Source organism: Colossoma macropomum, unplaced genomic scaffold, assembly GCF_904425465.1.
Source record: "Colossoma macropomum unplaced genomic scaffold, Colossoma_macropomum, whole genome shotgun sequence".
Lineage (NCBI taxonomy): Eukaryota > Metazoa > Chordata > Actinopteri > Characiformes > Serrasalmidae > Colossoma > Colossoma macropomum.
The window spans coordinates 23,988,598-24,013,414 of NW_023494789.1; the positions used below are offsets into that span (position 1 = coordinate 23,988,598).

Genomic DNA, 24,817 nt, shown 5'->3' on the forward strand with positions numbered 1-24,817 from the left:
CAATCTGTTGCAGATTCCAACATACCCATTTATGGGTAAATTAAAGACTTAAACTAAAAAAATTGTTCAAAGCATAAATATTCTGAAAATGAAAAACAGATATCACATCTTTTCCTGAAATTATCTAAAAAGCGATGCATGAACGGAGTACGTTACGCGGTTCAAGCTGTATTAATTGTGAGAGAAAAAGAAAAACATAACAGGGATAATAACACCTCTGACTGATGACATGCACTAAGGATGTCCGTATCATCAGATGTCCAGAATATGAGGCCAGAATGCACAGAAACACTGTCCAAAGAGCAAAACAAATATTATTTGTATCTGCATTTAATGTGTAAAAACCTCCCACAGTCTTTCTGTTTTACAATACACAACCATAAATGTGCTTTTTTTGCAAAAATATGTGTGTTTATGCTGCTTTATAATAACAAAGTGCATGTAACGCATCTGTTTCATAAATACTTTTACAAAACTGGTCACATTTCTAGAATTGAAAGATTAATGAATATGTTCTCTACACAGTTATTATAGATCATATATAGGAAAATAAGCTGGATCTAACAGGGCTGGCTGTGTAAACATTGGGTCAGAGAGCAACTCTGTTGTCTTTGGCCCATTTCTTCATGATGCGGATGATGTACTCCACTTGCGGGTTCCCTGTGCTGCGCAGCATGGGCAGCACCTCCTTCAGAGACTCTCTGCAATAAATGAATACATGAACTAATTAAAAAAAATAAATTAAATAAACTAATTAATTCAAAAGACATTTATATGTATGCTTTCGCTGATAAGCAGGTTTAAAATCAAACTGACAATTTTAACCACATAAAAGTATCACAAAATCACCAGAGATACACAGCCTGTCAAAAAAAATTTCAAACTTTTTAATCCAAATTATTGTTTCTGTCAGAGGAAATTGACCATATTAAAGTTTAAACAGGCTTATTTAGAGGAAAACTATATCAAATGTGTAAATATCTGTGCCATTATCAGTGACAGTTTAGGAAGAACACATTATTTAAAACCTGCTCTTCACATCAGGAAGATATTTTGATGAACGTGAAGATAAATATATACACAAAGTATTAGCACAGAGCTGATTTATGATAAACTAAACCTGCACAGGGAGTTACAGTGTAAAAATCCTAATTTTAAAAGAAGGCAAACTGTCTGATATTCACTGTGAGTGGCTGATATGTGCTGTTTTTCATGTTCTGCTTTCTGAGTGTGGTCTCTCTCTAACCTGGGTTCTCTTCCTGCCAGGATTAGCTGGAATATTCCGACGCAGGCCCCCCGCTTCCCCTCCCAGTACTCAGGGTTCGGGTCCAGTCTCTCTAAAACATCAAACGCCTTCGCTGCATAATAGAACTGACCCATCTGCATAGAAACAACAAAGCACGGGTCAAAAACTCTGATACACCATTAACCTCCACTGCACATTACATCTGTTACATCATATACTGAGTCATATTGCTGTAAAATACCCTGTACAGTTTACATTCTGAGCACATTTATATCATGCAACACCTGCGCACAATTTCCTCTGTATCTATTATGTGTATATTCCCTGCACATCCAGTTTACATGGACATATCCAAGAAGTAATAACCAAAAGTAGTTATTGAATAATTTAGATTAAATACTGAAAAATTCATAGCAGATACTGAATAATTTATACTAAATACTGAATAATTCACAGTAGACTGAATCATTTATTGTAGATACTGGAATAAAAACTTGTAAGTTGTGTTTACAGCAGTTGGCTGTGTTACTGATGTCAGAGTTCAGCTGTACAGAACCTTGTAGCAGTCGTTTGCGATGAGCTGCAAGAGGCTGAAGGAGTCGGACGAAGTTTCCATCTTCAGGTAAAGTTCCCACGCCAGCCGGGCTTTCTGGTTCATTATATCTAAAAAATAGTGTACATATTTCTATATCAGAAGTGGACGATATGTTTTCATTATCATAAACAGTTTTGTCACAGTGCTCTTCCTAATTCATACTGTGAAACATGGTGTTAGGTTAGCAGTGCAGCCTTCAGAGTTTAATCAGAATTCAATAAATGTACAAAAATATCTATATAGAAAGAATAAAGACTTAGATAAACAAGACGTACAGCATCGGGCCAGCCAGCTCAGATACACATAATCATTCTTAATCTTTTCACTCTGGATCAGCAGGAACACCTGTTAACATTCAGAGGCAGGTTTAAGAAGGAATCACTCATGCACACTTAAACAGAACATTTTTAGTTTAAAGATTAATGTAGATTGGTTTCTGTGGTTGATTAGGGCCTACGTTACCTCCTCTGCCTCTTTGTAGCTCCCTAAAGCAGCTTTAGCCTGAGCGTAGTTGAAGTTAAAAGTGTCGTCAGTGTAGAAGTAACTCTAGAAACAGAAACAGGATCAATGTTTATAATTACTGACAAATTCCATCATTACTATTGATACAAAGGCTAATAACACTGATGCAGTAATATATTACTATTATCATTATTTTCATTAATTATACTATAATAGTAATATATTACTAATACTAATACAGAATTACAGTGAGAAAAAAATAAATAGGAAGTATGCACAAATGCATTCTTGCTGACGAATTAGGGCATACTTCTATTTCTGTTGCTCTATTAGGACGGTATTTTTTCATTTACATGGTTATAGTATGGTGTAGCTTATTTGTTATTTTGTTGATATGTTTTATTTTGAGCCAAAAAGGTGCTATGAAACTAAAACATGATTTGATATTGATTTAAAATATGATAAAGTATATCATTATTATTATTATTATTATTATTATTATTATTATGAGCTGACCTTGACTGAGTTGAGGTAGATGAGTACGTCCTCAAACTGTTTCAGTAAGAAGAAGCAGGAGGCCATACACTGCCGACCTGGGATCGTGTCTGGAACAAAACACCAACAGACAGGCTCAATAAACTCCGCTACTCCATCAGCATCAGGCTTTTTAATAAGCTGTAATTCAGATTCCACAGTTTATAGCCATAGTGTATATTTATTTTAAATTCATTTTTTATTACTTTCTTTATTTATTATCATTGCAATTATACTATTATACTACTTATTTCTTTTCTAATTATTTCACATTTAAATGCATATTTCTTTTTACTTTGTACACTTTCAACGTTATTTTGCAGCAATGTAGCAATTCACAAAAAAAATCTGAATTCAATTAGAATTCCATTTTGAATTCAATCTGAATTCAATTCCACAAGCTAATATGTTAGTCATGATCTAATGCACTAGTCATGACTTAATATTAGTCACATTCTAAGGCTCTAGCTAGCCACAAGCTGTGTTAGCCATGATCTAATGCACTGCCCATAGGCTAATATGTTAGCTTCGATGTAATGCAAAAGCCATGAGCTAATGCTTTTTGATCCATCGCACTAGCCACACTAATATGTTATCCATGACCTAGCCATTAGCCATGAGCTAATATGTTAGCTCCAATCTAATATTTTAGTACCAAGCAAACATTGAAGACACAAGCTAAGAAGCTAGTAACAATACGATGATACGATATGATGTGATGTGCTGCTTTTTAAATGTAAGTGGAGGAACTGTTTACAGCAGGAGTGGACAAAGGGCTGGAGTCCAGTACAGTTAGCTGGTTTCCCTGCTGTAGCGCTCCAACTGAAGCTGGTAATTAAACGCTGAGGTGAGTCAGGAAAATCACCAAACTGTGCAGGAATCCAGCCCTCCAGGACCACAGCTCCTCACCACTGACTTACACAGCAGTGTTACATTCAATAACAACACACAAGATTTTTATTTTAGCCAAAAAATGAGAATTATAATTGTTTCTAATGGTCCAAAATGGATGCAGTTAATCACCACCTTCAGACTGATGTATTTTCACACCCATAGAAACTACTGTTTGATCAGAGCTGTAAGGTGACCATACATGGCCATCAGAAATGTGCTTAACGCACAGAAAAGCCTGTTCAGTGGAGCAGCGCTAACGCTGCTATTGTTAAAGATGACATTACCACATTCACTAGCTGAACCGCCAACCAGCTGGAAAAACTGCTGGGCAATCTTTAAATGATCTCTCTGAAAGAGAAAACACAATAAGACTCAGATGAGAGTCCATCACAGTGTAAATACATATCAGTAAATCTCAAGTAAAGATGCAGAGCCTCCTCAATCCTCTCAGTACATCTGCACATTTTCCTTTTTCTTTTCTTTGCTATCAGCTCGTAAGTTCTGAATGATCAACAGTACTGCTGCGCTAATGAGGTGCTAATTCTCTCCTATATATGTTCAATTATTAATAAAGAAAATTACTCAAATGAGAATAAATAAATAAGTTAGTTTACTAAAAAACTAATAATCACTTTTAGTTACTTTAGGTTTCACCTAAGCTACCTGGTTAGCTACATGGGCTAACCTGTTAGCTTATCTAGACACATTAGCTTACAGTAGCCAAATTAGCTAGCTAGCTAACATAGCCCTCAAAACAGAACATATAAACAACAGCTTTAGGTTTCAAAAAAGAGCTGTAAACTGAAAAATTAGTAAAATAACACAGATAGCCAGCTAACCACTTCCTCAGGCTGAGATTTTACTTTTACTGTGAAAAGGTTTATACTTTTTATGAGGGATCTGTAAACACAAAATCAAATATCAGTGTTAAATATCATTTTAAATTCCAACATCTGTCTAATACTGATCATATTTTTAAGGAAATATCTTCTGATATCACTGTGCATCCATAATAACTCACAGATCCAATTTCCTGCCCCAGAGCAGCGTTCACCACTCCCTTCAGTATATACTCCTGCACCAGAGAGAGAAAACACACTCAGTTACACAATTACACACCACATACTGTACACACACATCACTCACACACACACACACTGGGGGTGTAAAAATATGTGCTTATTTGTTCCAAATTTAATTCTTAGGCCACTTTCACATGTAAAAATGCCCCAAAATGTTGATGTATTGTTTTATTATCGACATTCCACTCAGTGGTGTTAGTCCCATTAGATTTGAACTATAATTATGTGCATCATTATAATCAATAATCATGGTGAAATCTGAGATTTCATGATACACTAAATTGTTTCCTAAAAGGGCTGTGTCATGGAAAACTGAATTTTCCTTGAATTTGAAGTAGTATGGAAACATTGTTAAAGTTTCAAAATGTCTTTTTCTTCCCACTTCCATATATGGAAACTAAACTGAAAATTTTGAATTTTGAACTCATTTACATATCCACATATTCTGTCTACAGTAGTTTAGCCCCACCCATTCATGTTGAAGTAACAAGTAGTGTTTCATCCCAGCCTGCTTTTTGAATAAGGCTCAAAACAGAGTAGCCCATCAGAACAGAGCTCATTTACATATATCAGTCTTAAAGGCACAGTAACAAAAACAAACTGCTTAACTCTAAAGGATAAGGAGAGGTTGGAAGATGGTCATGTCATTGATTATGTGGTACATAAAATCCATTTTTTTGTTTGTTTGTTTGTTTTTTCCCCAATTCAGTCGTATCCAATTCCACCCACTAGTTAAGACTCCCCCAATCACATGATACCACCAGCTCTAGGACGGTAAACTATGCAGCTGAATCAGCAGTAATTGAGAGAGATGGTACCTGTGGAGTGGTGGGCTCCAGGTCTTTAATCAGATTATACGCTTCCTGAACATCATCTACAGCAAAAACAGACACAACAGAACAGAGTGAAACTGGAGGGGAAGAGTCTCCTCTTTAAAGCACACAACCCTTAATTGATACAATCCCTTTCTTATCTAACTCCAAATATAGCTCAGTGCCCATGTTTATAGATGACAGTGAGTTGTACAGTGTCATAAACCACATAATCAAGTCTACTTAAAAGGGCCTATTTCATAAAAATTACCCTCACTGTTTTGAATTAAAGCAGGCTGAATTAGTATGTGAACACTGTTAAACGTCACTCCCTAGCACAAACAGTCCATATATGGACACTAAACTCCAAAAAACAGCCTGTTTTGAAAGAAACTGTTTCTGTGATGCCACAAGAACTAATTCATTTGCACATATTCATCTATTCAGCCTATAGCAGTGTCAGTTTCGAAGTTTATAACTTCATACTTAAGTTATATGAAGTGTTTCAGCCCGGATTGCTTTTTGAATGAGGACAGCCAAGAGGATATTTACATATCAGTCTTAAAGGCAAGGTAACACAACCAGCCTGTGTAACTGTAAGGGATAAAGAGAGGTCGGAAAATGATCATGTATAAATTAATCATGACCGTTTTTCATACATAAACTTACACAAATGTAATAAGTGGATCTCAGGAGAAAAAATAAAATACAAGAAAATTTACAGGCCCTTTAAAGCTGCTCTCAGAGGCTGAGGCTGCAGTGGTAAAGCATGTGTACCTTGTCTGAGGTAGTAGATGACCAGGTTGAGTCGAGCCTCAGAGATGACGTCGATAAGGGGGGGCAGAACCTGCAGCGCTCCCTCCCCTCCCCGAAACACCACCAGGTTATGGCGGATCAGCTCCTTCGCAAACTCAAACGAGCTGGAGGAGATATCTATCAGGTTCTTCAGCTCCGCCTGCGGAAGAACAAAGAGGCTCAAACTGAAGCAACATACACTATCTGTCCAAAAGTATCCAGACAGTCATTCATATGAGTGAATTTAGCTACTTTAAGATCACCCATGGCTGTGAGGGGGATATAAAGGCCCCCAGCATTGGGCTGTGGAGCAGTGGAACTGTGTTCTCCATTCAATACCTTTGGGATGAGCTGGAGTGATCCAGAAGTGACCATCCAACATCAGTACCTGACCTCACTAATGCTCAATCAAATCCTCAAACATCTAGTGGAACATTGTATAAAATACTACGGTGATGTTTCTGAGCCGGCCGTTAGGGGTCTCCAAATCCTTCCTCAAAAATGAAAGCAAAGCCAACTTGCAAAATACATGACTCTTTTCAACCTGGTCTTTTGGCATCAACTTAGAATGTAATACCTCTAGTAGTAACAGATTTTTAGTTTTATGATCATAAATGTTTAAAATCTATTTCAAGACTTTTTAAGCATATGTTGAAACCCTGCATATTATTATCTGTATTGTGATCTAAGTATTGCCATCACAGATTCCAATTTGCACAGTTTAAGCAAACTCAACTAACATATTTAATTAATTTTGAGCTCTTTTTGTTGTGTATTTTATGGTGCTCACTTCAGCAGCTTTGCCGTTGTAGAGTCGGAAGTGGTTACAGGCTTTTAGGTTGAGCGCTATAGCAGAGTCTGGAACGTTCTGCAGGTAAACAGCCAGAACCTCCTGAGACACGTCGTAGTAATCCAGCTTATAGTAGCACAGAGCCACATACACGTTCAGCGCCAGAAACTCCCTACAAAACAACAAAAAACAAGAGACACACCAAAACAAAGTCCAAAAAAAGCAATATTATGGCAGAAAAAAATATTTTTAAAGGGCCCACATTTTAAAGGACACTTTGTGGAAAACATTTTATGAAAAAAAGGATTTTGATGTAGAATGCAAACTTTAAGGTTTAAGATGTTCACTCTCTGGTCCATACAGTCCATATATGGAAACTGCAAAGCTGCAAAAACAGCCCAGTTTAAATTCACTATTTCTGTGATGTCACAAAATACCCATTTACATACACCCACCTCTTCAGCCTACAGCAGTTTAATCCTGCCCACTCATACCAAAGTTATAAGGAGTGTTTTAGCCTAGTCTGCTTTTTAAATGTTGCACAAAACAGGGCAGCCAATCAGAACATTTAAATACATCAGTCTTAAAGGTGCAGTGACAAAAACATTCTAAGGGATAAAGAGAGGTTGTAGAAATTAATTACGTCTGTTTTTGGTGCATAGAACTGCACAAACATGATAAGTAGTTCACAGGGGGGAAAAATGATGCAGCTTTTAAACTTAATAAACTAAGCAACCGGTTTAAGTTGAAATTTTGAGTTTATTAAACTTGACTAATTGAATAATAACAGTAGAATACCTTGAATTTTACATTTGTTAAGTTTCTATATAATGTTCAGTGATTTCAAATTAACCAGGTTACTTCCTTTTATAAGTTTAAGAGCTGCATCATTTTTTTACAGTGCAGGCTTATAATGTCTGAGCAGAGAATTTACAGATGCGTCAAAAGCTTAGTCTATTTATTCACATCATTTAACTGCTGTTATGAATTCACTGTAAAATGTGAAACTTCAGCAGAGATCAAAAAAGGGTCATAACAGATAAGACACAATTAAGTCTATTAGAAATTACTTTGATGATTTAGGCATGCAGTTAGTACAAAGCTAAGGTGGTGACTATGAGGTTTCATTGTTTTTTTTCAGCCTTGTAGCTTCAGAACCTGTGTTTTCACTTGTGTATTAGGTATAATGTATTAGGTACCTGTTCTGCAGTAGAATGCGTTTGTAGATGTCAATGGCCTCCTGGTAGTGAGAGCGCATGTAGTGTATGGAGGCCAAGCTCAGCTGATCCTCCGTTACATCCTCCAAGTTCTGGTGGAACCCCATCAGCTTCTTCTCATCTCCAAACTACACACCAACACAGGGACAGAAACAATTACTGCTCTAGTTAAGGTGAACTCCACTGATTTTTCAAAATTTCTGCATAAATAAGTTGTTAAGATGTAAACCGAGTCATTCAGAGTGATTTGGTGTGAAACGCTCTGTTCTAGAAAAACTTGCAGAGTCAGAAATGTTCACAGTGATGGTGAAAGGAACCAGACGTTCCACTTCTAAAAGCTCCCTCACAGAAAGTTATTACATGAAATGGTTATGAATAAACTGCCTGATGTCTGAGACATTGGTGCTGTGAGGCAAAATAGTCCCCAAAGAGAACTTATCATCTTAGACGATTCACTATTTTCCCCATCATCAACATTCCATATACAACTCAGAAGACACGTGTAGGTTCACTGGTGGTTTTGGATAATAAATAAAATGTCTATATTTGTGTTGTAGTCATGGCGACCACTGGTTCCTATCACTACCACTGTAAAGAAATCTGAACCATTTCACACCAAACCACTCTGATTATAATCTCACACACTGAATTATACAGAAATGTTTTTAAAAAATGCTGGAATTATCACAAACATTGGTGATCATTAGTAATAAAGCCCTTCTGATGCTGAAACAGTACAGACCTTGTGTGCTAAGTGAAAGAGCAGCCGGTTCTGCAGCTGACTCTTTGGCCCTGAGAGACAGAACAGAACAGAACAGCGTAACAATACAGTGACATCATTCATTCCACTGAAAACACTGGAATGTCCAATCACAGCTTCTCAGAGGAGGTTTCCAAACCTTTGAGCGCCACCTCTTCTGCTTCTTTATAAAGGCCGAGGAAAAACAGAGAGCAGCCCAGATGAACCCAGACCTCAGCGGGACAGTCCGGTTTGAGAGTCAGAGACTTATATTCCTGAAACAAACACAAAAACACAGGACAGCAATTACAGCTGATTAACAGCTATATTTTAATATATGATTTAAAAAGCTAAGGATAAGTTATACTAGCCCTCTAGCAAACATGAAGTAAATACAGTGCTGTGTCGTAATATAGGTGGGGTCGGTTGGCACATTCATGTTGATTTTAGGGTTGGTTGGCACATGTGTCAGTTAGTGCAGGGCTACTGTCACAAATATATTTCATATTCTGTGCTGCACACATTCTAAATAGCACATTAACACAGCTAGAATGCAGTGCAGCACCACATCTCTGTTTATATTAAATTTACATCAAATATGTAAAAAGTTCTACTGTAAAAAGTTTTACTGTAAAGCACTTTGCATTTAATGTATGAAAGGTGCTACATAAATAAAGACTATTATTGTTATTATTATTATCATCTACCTAGATGAAAATAATGAACTTTTTCTCAACTAACATTCAAAATATGTATACATTTTTGTAGTGGTCAAAAAATGTTTTATACTTTATTATATTAGTATATGTCTAATGGAAATTGTGTGCCGATGGTGATATATGATGTTTTGCACCTGTATTTGGCTCTTTTGGAGTTCAACAATCTGTCCTAATCTGAACATCTGTCTCAGGCTGATAAGCAATTATCTGCTGATACCGATGTAATTTGATATCATCGTGCATCTCTATTTATTATACTAACAGTATACTGGTATATGAAGGACCAAAAAAAATTTTCAACACAGTGATGTTTTAGTGCCTCAATATGCAACGTTTATAATGTTATTATGTATTATTATATTTTGTTTTTAGAGTCACAGAGCAAAAAATAGACTAATCTACTTTGTGCACTGTTATTGCATGGCTTGTGTTAATACAGCTTACCATTGTAAAACATTCTATATTTCTTTTATATTTTTTCAGTTATTTTTTACCCATTTTTACGACAAAGTGCAATCGCTAGCCCACTACAGGCCACTGGCTCCCACTCAGTGCCGGCCCGAGAACCACCAGCCAAGTGGTTAGAAACCCTGTTTTATAATTTATTCCTGTAAAGCTAATCTAATAAAACATCAGCTGAGGACTTCTAAAAGTTTTTTATGGAGTTTTGTTTGGTCACTAAATAAATGTTTCTGTCCTTTACCTCCATAGATCTCTTGTGGTCTCCGAGGTGAAAGGCGCAGTAGCCAATCCACTGGTCAGTATTCTCTTCTGCTGCCCCTCCATTCCGCTGGAACTGAAATTACAGACAGTTTTTAGCTGTGTTCAGACCCCGACCAGCCTTATAAACAAATAAAAGGGCTGGCCGATATGACAGAAATATAACATCACAATACTTAAAGACACGTTTTCGATACACAATATGCATCACAATATTTAAAAAACTATAAAAAACTATGACAAAAAATATTGTCATGTTGTCCTGATAGCAAGTAATACAAAGGCTAATGGAGTGATACTGATACTTTTCTTCTTGTTCATATAAAAAAGGGAAACTATGACTTCAACAGTAAAAACCAGCAAAAATGTGCACATCAAAAATTTGTAAGCATTTGCATTAGTGTTATATAAACTCCATCATAAAGTGACTGTTTAGCCATTTCAAAACACTCACTGCATCTCATGCATTTGTAGGACAAAATTATTTGCTACAATCATCTTTTTTTTATTTTAAGGGGAATTCCACTGATTTTCCAAATGTTCTGCACAATTCAAACTATTCAGAATATTTTGCCTCACAGTGCCCTGCATGTATCTGACCACCATAAATGGAGTTTTAGGCCAAAATCTTCTCAAAACAATCATAAAACAATGTCTCGGACATCATTCATTAGCGTGTTCATAACCATTTCATGTAGTAATGTTCTGTGGCATATGTAGGTGATATAGTTTATTATATTATACTGCCCCCCCCTACTTCAAGTTCAGTATGGTTTCGAATCAGTTTTTGGTTAAGATTCAGTTATTTTTTGTATTTTTTTGTTTTAATATCTTGATCTGATTATGTACCACACAAACTGCTTTGGCTCAAGATACACATTAGATTTCATATTTTTGTGTCTGAAGTAGTTAACGTTAGGCCCTTTAGAGCCTTTAAAGATATCTGGTCCCTATCACAACCACTGTGAACAATTCTGACTTGGTAAGTTTCTCTAGAATGGAGCATTTTACACCAAACCACTCTGAATTACTCTGTTTACATCTGAATGACTTAATTATGCAGAAAATTAGAAAAAAATGTGGAGTTTACCTTTAATAAAAAGATATATTGCTTAAAGGGAACAGTAGCGCTTATATTTTCTTGTGACGGTCAGTTCTTAAAAGAACTGTCAGGATCTTAAGAATTAACACTTCAGCACTGATCTGCCTACCCCTCTAAAAGACCACTATGATTTAATTCACTGCAGCCTGTTCTCCATGGCAGTGGTCATCAACCCTGCTCCTGGAGATCTACCTGCTAGTAGAATTCAGCTCTAACACACCTGATCCAACAGAAGTCCAGAGAAGCCATGAGGTAGTTATAATAATAATAATAATAATAATAATAATTATATACATACATATATATATAATAATCTTGAGATTATCTTGAAATCACAAGACAATTAAGTCATGATCTCAAGATAATCTTGAGATCAAATAATAATTTGTCTGGTTCCTATCATCACCACCACTATGAACAATTCTGACTTTGTAAGTGTTTCTAGAATGAAGTACTCTCTGAAATTACTTAATTATCTCGTGATCTCAAGATAAAGTTATTATCTCGAGCTCACAACTTAATTATCTTGCAATCTCAAGATAACAAATGTTATCTTGAAATCACAAATTAATTATCTTGTGAACTTGAGATAATAAATATCTTGTAATCTGAAGATAACAGTCCAGAAAATTATAGCCACCTCATGGCCTTTGTGGATTTCTGTATGATCCAACTAATTAGGTGGACGGATGAACTGGATCAGATGTGTTCAATCAGGGTGGGAAGTGATCTCCTCAGGAAGGTAGATCTCCAAAGCGGGGTTAGTGACTTTTTGCATAGGGTTTGATGTGACAGACGTTAATTGATCAGTAATCGGACAGAGACAAAAATGATCACATGTAGAAGAAGCACAGAACTGCACTGTTTGCACCTCCAACAGTGTGAGGGCTCCCAAGTAATCTCTCTGGTTCAGATAGTCCTCTAACCGGGGGGTCTTCCTGCTTTTGTTTTTCCTTTTCTTCTCGCTGGAGTTCAGTGCTGTGTCTCCCCCAACCGCTGGCTTTACCCGAGACAGCAGCTGCAACATGAACACATGAGCAGAGAAATGTGGAAAAATCAGTTTAGTTTAGGATCTAAGAACCAAAGACCTCTATACTGACTCACAGCGCTGAACACAGCCATGAACACTCAAAAAACCCTTTTCATGATTAAAGGGTTCTCTGCATGGGGGAATAGTTCCACAGATTGCTGGAGAATGTGCTGTATATGGTTCTATATGAAAAGGGTTCTTTCATTGTTACAATGTTAAGACTGAAATAACAGAAGAAGCCTTTTCAAAAAGGTTCTATATAGAACCACCTACAGCACATAATCCATCAATCTGAAGAACCCTTTCATGATGCAGATAACCATTTAATTATGCAAAGGGTTCTTTGAGTGTTCATGGCTCGATTTAGAACTATTTTCTTTGCTAAAGAACCCTTGAAGAACCATATTTTTAAAGAGTGCAAGTTAGCTAACTACCTATGTTGTACATTAAATTGAGCTCCAGTCAGTTTTCCTGTACTCACCATGACTGGTAACTGATGCTTACTGAAGTCGAAGACAATGAACTGTAACCTATTGATCCGTTTCTCACACTGTAACAGCCATCCGCACAGAAATATGATGTAGAAAAGAGAAGTTAGCTACACCTTCTGCACCAGATCAGCTGCGCTTCTTAACTAGGTTACATAGCTTTAGCTCGCTAGCAACTAACGTTCACTGTTGTTCATGTTTCTGCTAACGAGCTTTTAAACGTGTTTGTTCAATTAACCGCATCCAAATCGGCCGCGAAACGTTTTTTACTTAGCTAGTTAGTTTAGCTAGTTATTATAAACAGCTCAATTATTTCCCTCCTGAGCAGCTATCACGACGCCATGGAAGCTCGAGTACCTGTGTTAGCTGCTAACAGGCTAGTGCTAACGCAACATATCGTTGCTAGGCAACCGTTTTTCTTCCCGCACACATAAGGCACATTTCGGTATTTTTTTTAAGAATAATTCTCATTCACACAGAGCACTAATAAGGCACAATCACCACATATTTCCACAATTTGATGTAAAAAAAAAAAACAGAAATGTATGAAGAAGTCCACATATAAAAAAAAATATTTTTCGCCTTCGTATTATCAAGCCCCAGTGGCCTAATGGATAAGGCACTGGCCTCCTAAGCCAGGGATTGTGGGTTCGAGTCCCATCTGGGGTGGACAGTCACTTTTTTTGACTTACGGTGATTTATTGTTTACACCACGGGAGGATGTACCCATTTAAACGCATTATATACTCACTAAAGTATGTATTCCCACTTTTAGTGTATTAGAACATTCTGCATCATAAAACACAAAGATTTGAGACTTCAGAGTTGCTTAGTGGAGTTCAGTCCATACATTTCTTACACAAATGCTAAACAAAAGCTGTGCTTTCTAGTGCCCCAACAGTTGTTTTCCATACAAATCTGTGCTTGCGTTCTAAATTGTTTTTTAGAAGGTTTCAATCAATGAGCACCATTTCAGTCACACATCTTTAAAGCCTTTAGAAGTGGCTTACGAACTTGCGTACAGCTCCTATAGGTCAACTGTTTTACCTGTGTTTTACCGATTTATTTTGGACCATCCATACAGCCCGAATAGATTTCACAAGCAGGTCAAGCCATTTGACTAAAAAGTAAACTTATCATTTGTCACTAAACTCAGTATTTTGGTCACATGGGACTATTGATTTTCAACAAATATCTAAATCTGATTGTAATTTAAACTATGAAAAAATAATTTACCATGTGGTATAACTGTACAAGAGTTAATTTCCTCAGATCATACTAAGTGTAGTTGTTGGACACAGACTAATGAAAGATACATACCACGAGCCCGTTTGAAACAGTAAGTCTCAGCATATCAAAAATATTCTTTATGCCTTTTATCAACTCTAACTGGAATGTGGAATTCTGTGTGCTAGATACACTACCTAAAACACATTACATAATAATATATCTACATTTCATATTAATAGCTAATAACACATTTAATATATAAACTCTAGTATTAAATATATATTTTAATATTACCAATATTATTTCACAACATTAATTTATAAATGCATGTATAAGCATATCTAAAATTATCCAACACTAAATCGCTAATCAGGTTTGATTCCATACATTTCTCAATAAAACAAAAACAGTGCACCTGAAACTACATTGCTTATGCTAATGTTGCTACTGTTTCCATTTTTAACTTATTAGAATTCAGCATTTTAAAATGCTAATATTTCACTGCTGTCAGAACAAAACCTTGTATCTCTAAAATGCTAACTTTACAGGAAAAGATTTTACTTTTAATGTAAGCCAATGGAACCAGAATTTTTTCCCCTCAAAGTAAAATTGGGTTTCTTTTGGTCCATTCATCATGAAAGGGCAACAGGCATTTTCAAATTGTCAAAAACTGAAAAAAAAATAGAGATACAAGGTTTTGTTCTGACAGCAGCAATTTGAGACTTCAGAACTGCTCAACAAAACAATACTTTATATTTGGTGTTACACCCCAAACGGCTATCAGTAAAAGATACTGTTGATGAGGAAAAAGAAAAAAAAAAAAAGACAAAAAAACAACACTTTAAACAAGCCATCATGTTTATTGACTCCTCAGCAACACAGCTGTGGGCTGCAGAAAGCTGTTTATGACCAGTCGGCAGTGGAGCCACCCCAGTCTCCAGCCTGAGCGGTGGGAGCAGCAGACCAGTCCTCAGTTGCAGGCTGGGCACTCCAATCATCTGAGGGTCACAAAAGACATTCACAATTACCTTCTGAGTCAAACGAGAATGCAAGTATTTACCCGTTAGGACAAAGAGGAAGAGGACACTCACCAGCATAAACCTCGGTGGTGGCAGCGGCGGGGGCAGGCTTGGCTGGAGGAGAAGAATACACAAGAGTCACCACCACAAAACTCACGTTTTTCCTCAGACAGATTTACTAAAAGGCTTGGAATTACTTATTTAATACACAATATTGACTCGCAGAACAGTATACTGTGACACTGACAAGCTGCCATATTGCAATTCTTCAAGTCTGAGTGAGTCTTTAAACCATTTGCTCCAAGCAGTTTCTTCTTAGATTGGTTCTATTTTGTGTGCAATACTCATGGTGCAGCACCCAGGAAGTATCTGCTCATTAACTTTAAAACTAAATAAAATATTTTATTTATATATATATATATATATATATATATATATAGGAAAAACTGATATTGAATGTTATTACTAGACAGTGCTATTTTAGATCATTAATTCTGCCTACTTAGTTTGATATATTACTATTAACAGATCGAAGGAGTATTTTGAAGATGGCTCACGCTCAATGCCAGCGGGGAACTGCTGGATGGGCACTGAAGGAACCTGCACTCCCTCGGACCAGTCGGCCACCTCCGGCTGAGCGAAATCGGCCACAGGTGCCGTCCATTCGCCCTGGAACTCCTCCTTACCCACGGCCTTCTCTGCTGCAGCCTGCTCCTCCTTCTCAATCTGCAGAGGACGTTCATATTACATTGTTTGCACTGAATGAGCACTTAAAACTACTGATATCAAAAAATACCGCCTAATATGAAAAACTTACTATATGCACTAATTGCACACAAACTTCCATCAAATATACATTCAACTACACAGTAAATCTTACTCACAGAACACGTCACTTCAATTCTTCAGTAAATTAACTAAATAAATATGTTTTACTGGTTAATATCTCATGAATGAGTTAACATCTGAAGAATACTGCGCTATCCAAACCCCTTTTAAATCCCTTGTACTTTCCAGGTGTGGGCAATACTGTACCTACCATAATAAAAACACTTCTCCCATATCATGAATATCCTTAGTACATAAAGAACATGCTTGTTTCATTGGATATTTAGCCCTGTTTAACTGATTTAGAGCATTACAATTTATAAAATGTGTAAAAATCATCGTGCCTAGATTTCTGATGGCAGATTTTAAATGTAACAATGCTAATACACTGGGTGTCAAAACACTGATATGTATTGTAAAAAGGTCTAAATATGACATTATCACCCTCTTCCGCATTTGTTTTTACTTTATTTTGTCTCCTCTTTCTTGGACCCCAGCAGGTGAAGCTTTACTGGACTTTTACTGAATATTAATTTGAATAATAATGTGGTGCCTCACCTCCTCTGGATCTCTGTAGAAGTACAGATCAGGCATGACCTCCCAGGGGTGTTCCCGAGAGATGGTGCCGCGCATCCTCAGAACCTCGCGGGCCAACATCCACCACATCAGACCCACAGAGTGAGGACCCTGAACACAGGGACAGAGTCTTAGTGATGCACACAAACATTCTGAACATTAATAGCTAACCGGAAACGGCTGCAGTACCTTGTTGTTGCAGGGGATGGCGATGTCAACGTATCTGAGGGGAGAGTCGGTGTTGCAAAGAGCAATGGTGGGAATGTTCACGTATGAAGCTTCGGTCAGCGGTTGGTGGTCAGCGCGGGGGTCGGTCACAATCAGGAGGCGGGGCTCCCTGAAGGCAGCCTGGATCTGATTGGTGAAGGTTCCAGGGGTGAAACGCCCAGCAAAGGTGGTGGCGCCAGTGGCAGCGGCGAATTTGAGCACAGCCCTCTGAAGGAGAAGTCGATTAAAAACATCATATTTATGGAAGATGGACTTTATTTTTTGGGGGGAAGTCTTCTTAAAAAATATATATATATATATATATATTTTCCTTTTCTGATCTTTGTATTAATAATACTGTCAATAACATTACCTTATGAAAATACACAAATTAAATTACTTAGGTACAAACAAAAAAACAACAAATATGGTTTCTTAACTAAATCTAACTAAATGTTTACATTACAAATGGGGAAGCAAATTCTTTAATACACGGGAGGTCATAAAACCTACATTAGGTCTGGTCTTATATAAACTAGCCATTTAGACCAAATCTGACCATTTGTCAACCTAAATTCTTAAGGTACAAGATGGCTTTTCCATAAATATACATTTCATGAACAATGTCATACCAACTGTGCAGTTGAGAGGGCTGGACTAAACACTTTATAATGCATTTGCCATGGGTGGGATGGGACTATGCGCAATAACATTGACATTAGTATCTGCATTTATTTAACATAATGCAACTTGTTATTTTTACCTACACTTTATTCTATTTCACCCTACTTTTGTTGCATTCCCATGACTGTTGTGCCTGCTGCCGAAGTTTCCCTTTTTATTAACAGAGTTTGTTTCCGTGCTTTAGATTTTGCACACTGCAGATTTGTATACATTGACAACTGCTAAACATCAACCAGAAGAGACCACTAGTGGATCAACAGCACACTAAGTTATGAGATGTTAATTAAAGCAAATAAAATCTAAATGCTTTTGGTTTAAAGGTTTAAATGCTTAAAAGGCTTAAACTAAAATGCATTAAAATTAATAATCAGAAATATTAAAATTAACTAAAAACTAAGGGGCTAACTTTCCAGAACCAGATTTAAGCCTAAACCTAGTTTCCGATGGTGACCGATAACTATTTTAGCAATTTAGTCTAGGATTAGGCTTAATCCAGGTCAGATAAACTGGCCCTAAAGATACTAAACTGCTATAAATTTAAAGGCCAGTGTGGCTCAGGTCACTATCAAACCCCAGTCATGGGGCCAGAGCCCTCATGGTGTTAGCGAAAACCCGGCCTGATTAATATAGCACACCTCCGACACCTGAGAACTGACAGCAGCAGCAGCACCAGGCTCTAACAGTGTGCACAAAACACAAACAGAGAAGCTAGAGACTGGACACAAACTTCTCTGAACTCATGACCAGCAATTGCAACGGTGGTGGTTACCTGGCCAGTGTTCCTGGAGGAAATTACGCAGACGTCAGCCGGGTTCTCAATAGCGACGATGGCCCGAGCAGCCAGCAGCAGCTTTTCCCATGTCTTCTTCAGGTTGATAATGTAAATGCCTGTCAGAAGAATTTACATTCATATTTAGATAAGAGAAACATTACACAAACGCTTAGAAACAACTGATTGCGTTGTAGATTCTCCTGTAATCAAATTTCTATGTTTCGAAATAGTGAACATAAACATTTTACAAGAAATTTATTTTTGACTTTTGTGTCTGAGGTCTGTTGTTTGGGGTGTTTTCACTTCACTGGCATCACAGCCCATGGAGGCTGATTGTTCTTTGAGAAAGTTATTGTGACATAAGATCAAGTTTGTGCCAATCTCCAAACACTCCTACCGGGCATGGCAGAGCGACCTATAGTTATGAGAGTTACTGTATATGACTCAGTCATGCTCATAAACAAATTAATGTCTTCATTATAATAGCTCTACTATGTAATAAACCAACGGAATGAATAGTTTTTTCTAATTTACAGTGAGTTCGATGTGCTGATCTTTCTTGAAAGTTTAATCCAATCTCCAAGCGTCTCATTTTCATGTTCCTGTAATTCTGAAAATCTTCCTATTTGAATTCCAAATTGTGGTCTCTTTACTCTTTGGACTAATCCACATCACAGAAATTTTGAACAGCCTACCAACTATAACATTAGCTGGCTACCATCCTTCTTAAGTTCAGACATTTGCCGCAAAAAAATAAAATGTGACGCCTCTAGCCCTTAGTGTGGTTCTTACCGTCACTCTTTCTCTTGTAGACGTACTGTTCCATCTGGAAGTCCAGGTTGGTTCCCCCAAGATGGGTTCCCGCAGCCAGGAACTTCAGCACATCCTCCTCCTTCATCTGAAGGACATCTAGACCTCCGGACATCGTGACCACTTTCCCTGCGCAACGAGTTTAGTGGGAGAGCTGGGCAACAGACAGAGATGAGTATTAGTGACCTAACTGGGTCCACAGAGCATTTACAAAAAACGATGTCTAAAGAGTAAAATAAGTCTAGTGGTAACTACTTTTTCAGCAGGTAAATATGTAGTGCTCTAAAGGGACATGTGGCTCAGGTCACTATCAAACCCCAGTCATGGGGCCAGAGCCCTCATGGTGTTAGCGAAAACCCGGCCTGATTAATATAGCACACTTCCGACACCTGAACACCGATGGCAGCAGCAGCGCCAGGCTTTAACAGTGTGCAATAAAAACATACTGAAACAAACTAAAGCATTAATTCAGTGCTCAAAAACTGTTTGCCAGTTATTGTCCGTTAGTTAATACTCACATTTCAAAAGTACATTTTAATTGTATTTTTACGTATTATTCATTTTTACTGCTTCAAAATTGGGTCATTCTTAGTAGTTTACACTTCATTTTGTCATTTTCTGGTTTGATATGGCCCTTTGTTTTACCTTATGTCAATGTTTACTACTCTTTTCAATCCCTTGTTCTATGTTCTAATGCTCGGCTACAATGCAGATGAGGGTCACCCTCCATGTACTAGTTTAGTTAAACTGTAGTAAGTAAGTAAAGTTTATTTATACAGCGCTTTTTACAACAGGTGTTGTCACAAAGCAGCTTTACAAGGAAATCAGCATTACAGAAAGAAATCCGGGTCCAAGCCCCCACGAGCAAGCCAGTGGCAACAGTGACAAGGAAAAACTCCCTAGGAACAGGAAGAAACCTTCAGAGGAACCAAGACTCAGAAGGGGAACCCATCCTCCTCTGGTCGACACCAGATAGTAAACATTGTTAGTACATAGTGTTTTATTCAGAGCTCAGGTTTATGGCCTACGTTGAACTTTAGAAAAAATGAAAGATTTACATTGCAAGCATACTAAAGCTGAGCTAAGACGCTCAACGTGCTGAGGCAGAAATTGTTTAAAGGAAATTTCATAAAACCTGGTGGTAAGAACCAGACCTGTTACATGAAACGGTTATGAATACGCTGTCTGATGGTCGAGACATTGTTTTATGATAGTTTTGAAAAGATTTTGGTTAAAAGGCAAAAGGATACATGCAGAGGCAAATAATCCCCAATAGTCACTATTTTCCCATCAACATTCCATGTAAAACTCAGAAGACACGTGTAGGTTCACTGGTGGTTTTAGGAAGTAAATATTCTATATTAGTGTTGTATTAGTGTCTATATTAGTGTTGTAGTCATGGCGACCCCTGGTTCCCATCACCACCACTAAAAAATCAAGTCTCCACAATCATTCATTTCACACCAAACCACTCTTAATCACTGTTTACGTCTCAACCACTGAATTTTAGAGGAATTTAGAAAACTTGGTGGACTTCCTTTTTCGTACGTCACAACCCGCAGTCTCCCATCTACCCAGTAACGCGTTAAAAACTGGTTTTTCACCGCCAGGTTGTGCAGAAATCAATTATTTTCATCTCTATCCGCGTAATAAGGTAAATACTCAGTATTTGATCTCAGTCTCTCGGTGCTGTTCTGTGTTAGCCGCTAACTGCTAACACTCAGCGTGGACGGCGCCAACCGGCCTACTCATCCCAACACTAAACCGAAGAAAAGACACCGTTTTCCACACTAATGTGAAACATTTGGACACAGTGACATTTAATTCAACACTTCATGCTGCATTTATACGATAATTGTTGCTAATAGGTGGGTTTTAAAGCGTTTAAATGTATAAACTCTGCTCACCACGAGACAACGCCGTATGGAGATCAGCGCACCACGGCAAAAAGAGGGCGGGAAATCCCGCTGACGTCAATTATATAGCCAGACGGTCAACCAATCAGATGCCAATCGGCACCGCGAACACCGCCCCCTGCTGTACAGGAGGACCCAACACATTCAGCACCGTTGGCTTGTTTCTAAAGTGAAGCTGCTTATCAAATCAAATCAAATCAGATTTATTGTCACATCACAAGAGTACAGGGACACAGGTGAGTGAAAAACTTGAGTGCGAGTTCCACAAATTATGCAGAGAACAGTATTTACACATAGATAAACAAAACTATAGATAGGATAGAAGAATAGATAAAACCAATTTAACTAAAATATATACATATAATCTTACACAATAACTTAAAAATAATAATATTGCACCGAGACATATAATATTGCACTGGGAATGTAGAGTGAGTGTAATCAACTATATACTATATATAGTAATGGATATTACAATGCTATGTAGATGTGCAAGTAATCACACTAGGTGTGGAGGTAGAAGATGGTACAGTAGGTGGCAGAGTATTTAGTAAAGTGCAAGGTACAGGAAGTTAAGTGGAAGCGCAGGGGGAGAGTATTGTCTTTGGATAGGTATTCAAAGTCCAGCTATGCAAGTAAAGTGCGGGAGTACAGTGGGTGCACGTACGTGTAATGGGAAGGGTTGGGCTGGGCAGAGCAGTGATTACTGGCTGTTCAATAGCCTGGTTGCATGGGGGAAGAAGCTGTCTTTGAGCCGACTGGTTCTGGCTTTTAAGCTTCTGAGCCTCCTACCACTCGGCAGCTGAGAGAACAGACAGTGACTAGGATGGGAGGGGTCCTTCATAATCCTTCTGGATTTCCTCAGGCAGCAACTGGTGTATAAATCCAATAGGTTAGGGAGCTGAACCCCGGTGATGGACTGTGCTGTCCGCACCACCCTCTGCAGAGATTTCCTCTCACGAACAGTACAGTTCCCGTACCAGGTGGTGATGCTGCCCGTCAGGATGCTTTCCACAGTGCAGGTGTAGAAGGTCTTAAGGATGCTGGGGTTCAGGCCAAACCTCCTCAGCCTTCTGAGGAAGTAGAGGCGCTGGTGGGCCTTCTTCACCACCTGTGAGGTGTGCACTGCCCATGTCAGGTCCTCGCTGATGTGAACACCGAGAAACTTAAAGCTGCTGACCCTCTCTACCGCAGTCCCATTGATGGAAATCGATGGGTGTACTGTCTCCTGCTTCCTGAAGTCCACGATCAGCTCCTTGGTCTTACTGACGTTTAGAGAGAGGTTATTCTCCTGGCACCAGTTTTCCAGGATTTTAACCTCCTCTCTGTAGGCCGATTCATCGTTGTTGGAGATCAGGCCCACAACTTATTTGGGCTCTTTCGTCATGTCTCTGTCTACTGAAGAGAAACTGTCCACAACCCCGTCCTCCTCCTCTTCCCCATACAAATCAATAACGCGCCATTGATGGTCCATCCATGATGGATTTTCTTTATCTGGCTGTTAGTTAATTTACAATTCCAGGGACTAAGTGGGTTCAACACAGCTAAGATATAATAAATACAAAAAAATACAGAGCTGATGACAAGATAAAGAGGACAAAAGACAGTTTTCCCTATACATTATTTGAGATGGCCGTCAAGGGTCCAGTTAGCTGTGAGTAGTTTTTTAGACATCTTTCTTGCCTTCACTGACATATTTGGCTAGTTTGTTATGTGCAGCGACTTTACTTTCATTTTCATTTTCATTTATTCATCCCTCATTTTTTGCCGGCCAGCTCGTTTTGTTCAATGTCTTTAAAAAAGAAGATTCTTTAAAAAGGAAAATGTAAAATTACAGTAAGCACTCACGCAACATTTTTATTGCACTTTTCCTCATTTATAATATTTATGTGAATTTATGCACAATTCATTTTAACATCACTCTCTATATACTTCACAATGAAATGAGCTGTTCTTGTTACTGTACCTTTAAGACCGCTATATGTAAATGAGCTCTGTTCTTATTGGCTGTCCTGTATTCATAACTTCAGCAAAAGTGGGTAGAGCTAATCTGCGGCAGGCTGAATAAGACTTTTTTGTGGCATCACAAACTCAAAACAGACAGTTTCGGTTTCCTTATATGGATTGTATGAAGTGGGAAGCAAACGATATGTTGTCAATCTTCAACCATGTTTAATTACTACATTCTCTTTTATGTGATATGGGCCTTTAAAATGAATAGACTGTAACAAAGAAAATGAGTCAAAAAGTGTTTATGAAAACAGGGCAAATTTATTCACATATAAACATAGGCACAGCATTCATCTGAGCGAAAAACATCCACACAAAATTTATTAATATCTACAGCAGTTGCACAAATACAAAATAAAAACCAATACTGAACAACAATACTGGTCATGAAAAGGCCAAAAAAGTCCATTTTCATTTTGTACGGCACAAATCATGGCACAGAGAGTAACATACACATACTGACCAGCTTTAGTGTGGATGGAGGCCTCGCTCCTGAATTAAAGTGCTTTCACAGACTATGAGGTGGATTAGGATGAGCGATTAAACCCAAACCCATCCAGTTCATATACACACTTTACATTAATTTATACATAAAATATCACACCGACAACCAGAAATATGTAGAGGAATTTGTGCCAGATTGAAAAGCACTGCAGTGGAAAAACGTGGAACAGCTATGCCACGTGTGCATCACATTTCACATTTTTCCACTGCAGCAATTGCTTTTCAATCTGGCACCAATTCCTCTCCATACAAAAACGCAGCATTTGGCTTCATATTGTTCATCCTATGTCCTCTTGATAACATGCACTGCATTCTGGCTTTCACTAAATAATTGCAGTCACTCCAGTGTTTTAATAAATGTAAGAAAAGCCTTTTTAAACACTCTTAAAAACGACAGTTCTGCCAAAAATCAGCCAATTTCCCCTTATTTACTCCAAATGTGGTCAATCTGCCAAGACATGTTTGGTGTCGGAAGTTTGCTTCTTAGGTTTTAGCACTGGAGCTATGAGCTAATGCAGCTAAGGTTATGTTTTAGCATAATTAGCATGGTGCTAACTGCATGCTAAATCATCACACACTTGCCTCGAAGCATGTGGAGTTCTTCAGTATGTCTATGACTTTACTATGTGGTGTCCAACACTGTATGACTCACTGTCATCTACATACATGGGCTAAAGTGTGTTAGCATAGCTAAAAACAGTTGCTTTAGTCCATGTTTATAGTTAAAAGCGTGTCATTCAGTTTCAGAAACCACATAATCAAGTCTATTAGAAATTAGTGAACAACTCCACATGCTTTGAGGTATGGCACTAATTAGCACCACGCTAATTAGTGCTAAGCTTACATTACTGTTAGCCACATTAGCTACAAAGCTCCAGAGGCAAACCTCAGGCACCAAACATATGTTGGCTGGTTGACTACATTTGGAGTAAGTTGGGGAAACTGGCTAAAAGTTATTTTTTCACCAAATTGCTTTAATTCTACTGACACCCTGAACTTAATCTAGCTTTACAAGTTTCCCGTTAGCGTTAGCGCT

General features: G+C 37.9%; 2 protein-coding genes and 3 non-coding genes across 5 annotated transcripts; 1 reads left to right on the forward strand and 4 right to left on the reverse strand.

Moving 5' to 3' along the window:
- Positions 1–242: 242 nt before the first annotated feature.
- On the reverse strand, positions 243–13,690 carry ttc26 (tetratricopeptide repeat domain 26). The gene is made up of 17 exons (XM_036570616.1): positions 13,219–13,690; positions 12,579–12,725; positions 10,589–10,681; positions 9,327–9,441; positions 9,170–9,219; positions 8,410–8,555; positions 7,211–7,382; positions 6,403–6,580; positions 5,632–5,687; positions 4,753–4,806; positions 4,016–4,079; positions 2,820–2,908; positions 2,304–2,387; positions 2,117–2,186; positions 1,803–1,909; positions 1,247–1,380; positions 243–701 (listed from the first exon to the last, which is right to left on the reverse strand). Exons 1-17 carry the CDS (start codon positions 13,219–13,221, stop codon positions 590–592), a joined length of 1,674 nt encoding a protein of 557 aa, XP_036426509.1. The 5' UTR covers positions 13,222–13,690; the 3' UTR covers positions 243–589.
- Positions 13,691–13,821: 131 nt separating this feature from the next.
- On the forward strand, positions 13,822–13,894 carry trnar-ccu. Its single transcript has one exon. It is a non-coding gene; the product is annotated as a tRNA-Arg (tRNA).
- A 1,401-nt stretch (positions 13,895–15,295) lies between these two features.
- Positions 15,296–21,378, reverse strand: rpsa (ribosomal protein SA). Its single transcript, XM_036570617.1, has 8 exons — positions 21,259–21,378; positions 19,334–19,505; positions 18,539–18,657; positions 17,068–17,313; positions 16,861–16,989; positions 16,032–16,200; positions 15,547–15,588; positions 15,296–15,453 (listed from the first exon to the last, which is right to left on the reverse strand). Exons 2-8 carry the CDS (start codon positions 19,464–19,466, stop codon positions 15,359–15,361), a joined length of 933 nt encoding a protein of 310 aa, XP_036426510.1. The 5' UTR covers positions 19,467–19,505; positions 21,259–21,378; the 3' UTR covers positions 15,296–15,358.
- LOC118808740 lies at positions 18,315–18,460 on the reverse strand. The gene has a single exon (XR_005007302.1). It is a non-coding gene; the product is annotated as a small nucleolar RNA SNORA62/SNORA6 family (small nucleolar RNA).
- Positions 19,642–19,787, reverse strand: LOC118808739. The gene has a single exon (XR_005007301.1). It is a non-coding gene; the product is annotated as a small nucleolar RNA SNORA62/SNORA6 family (small nucleolar RNA).
- Positions 21,379–24,817: the final 3,439 nt, after the last annotated feature.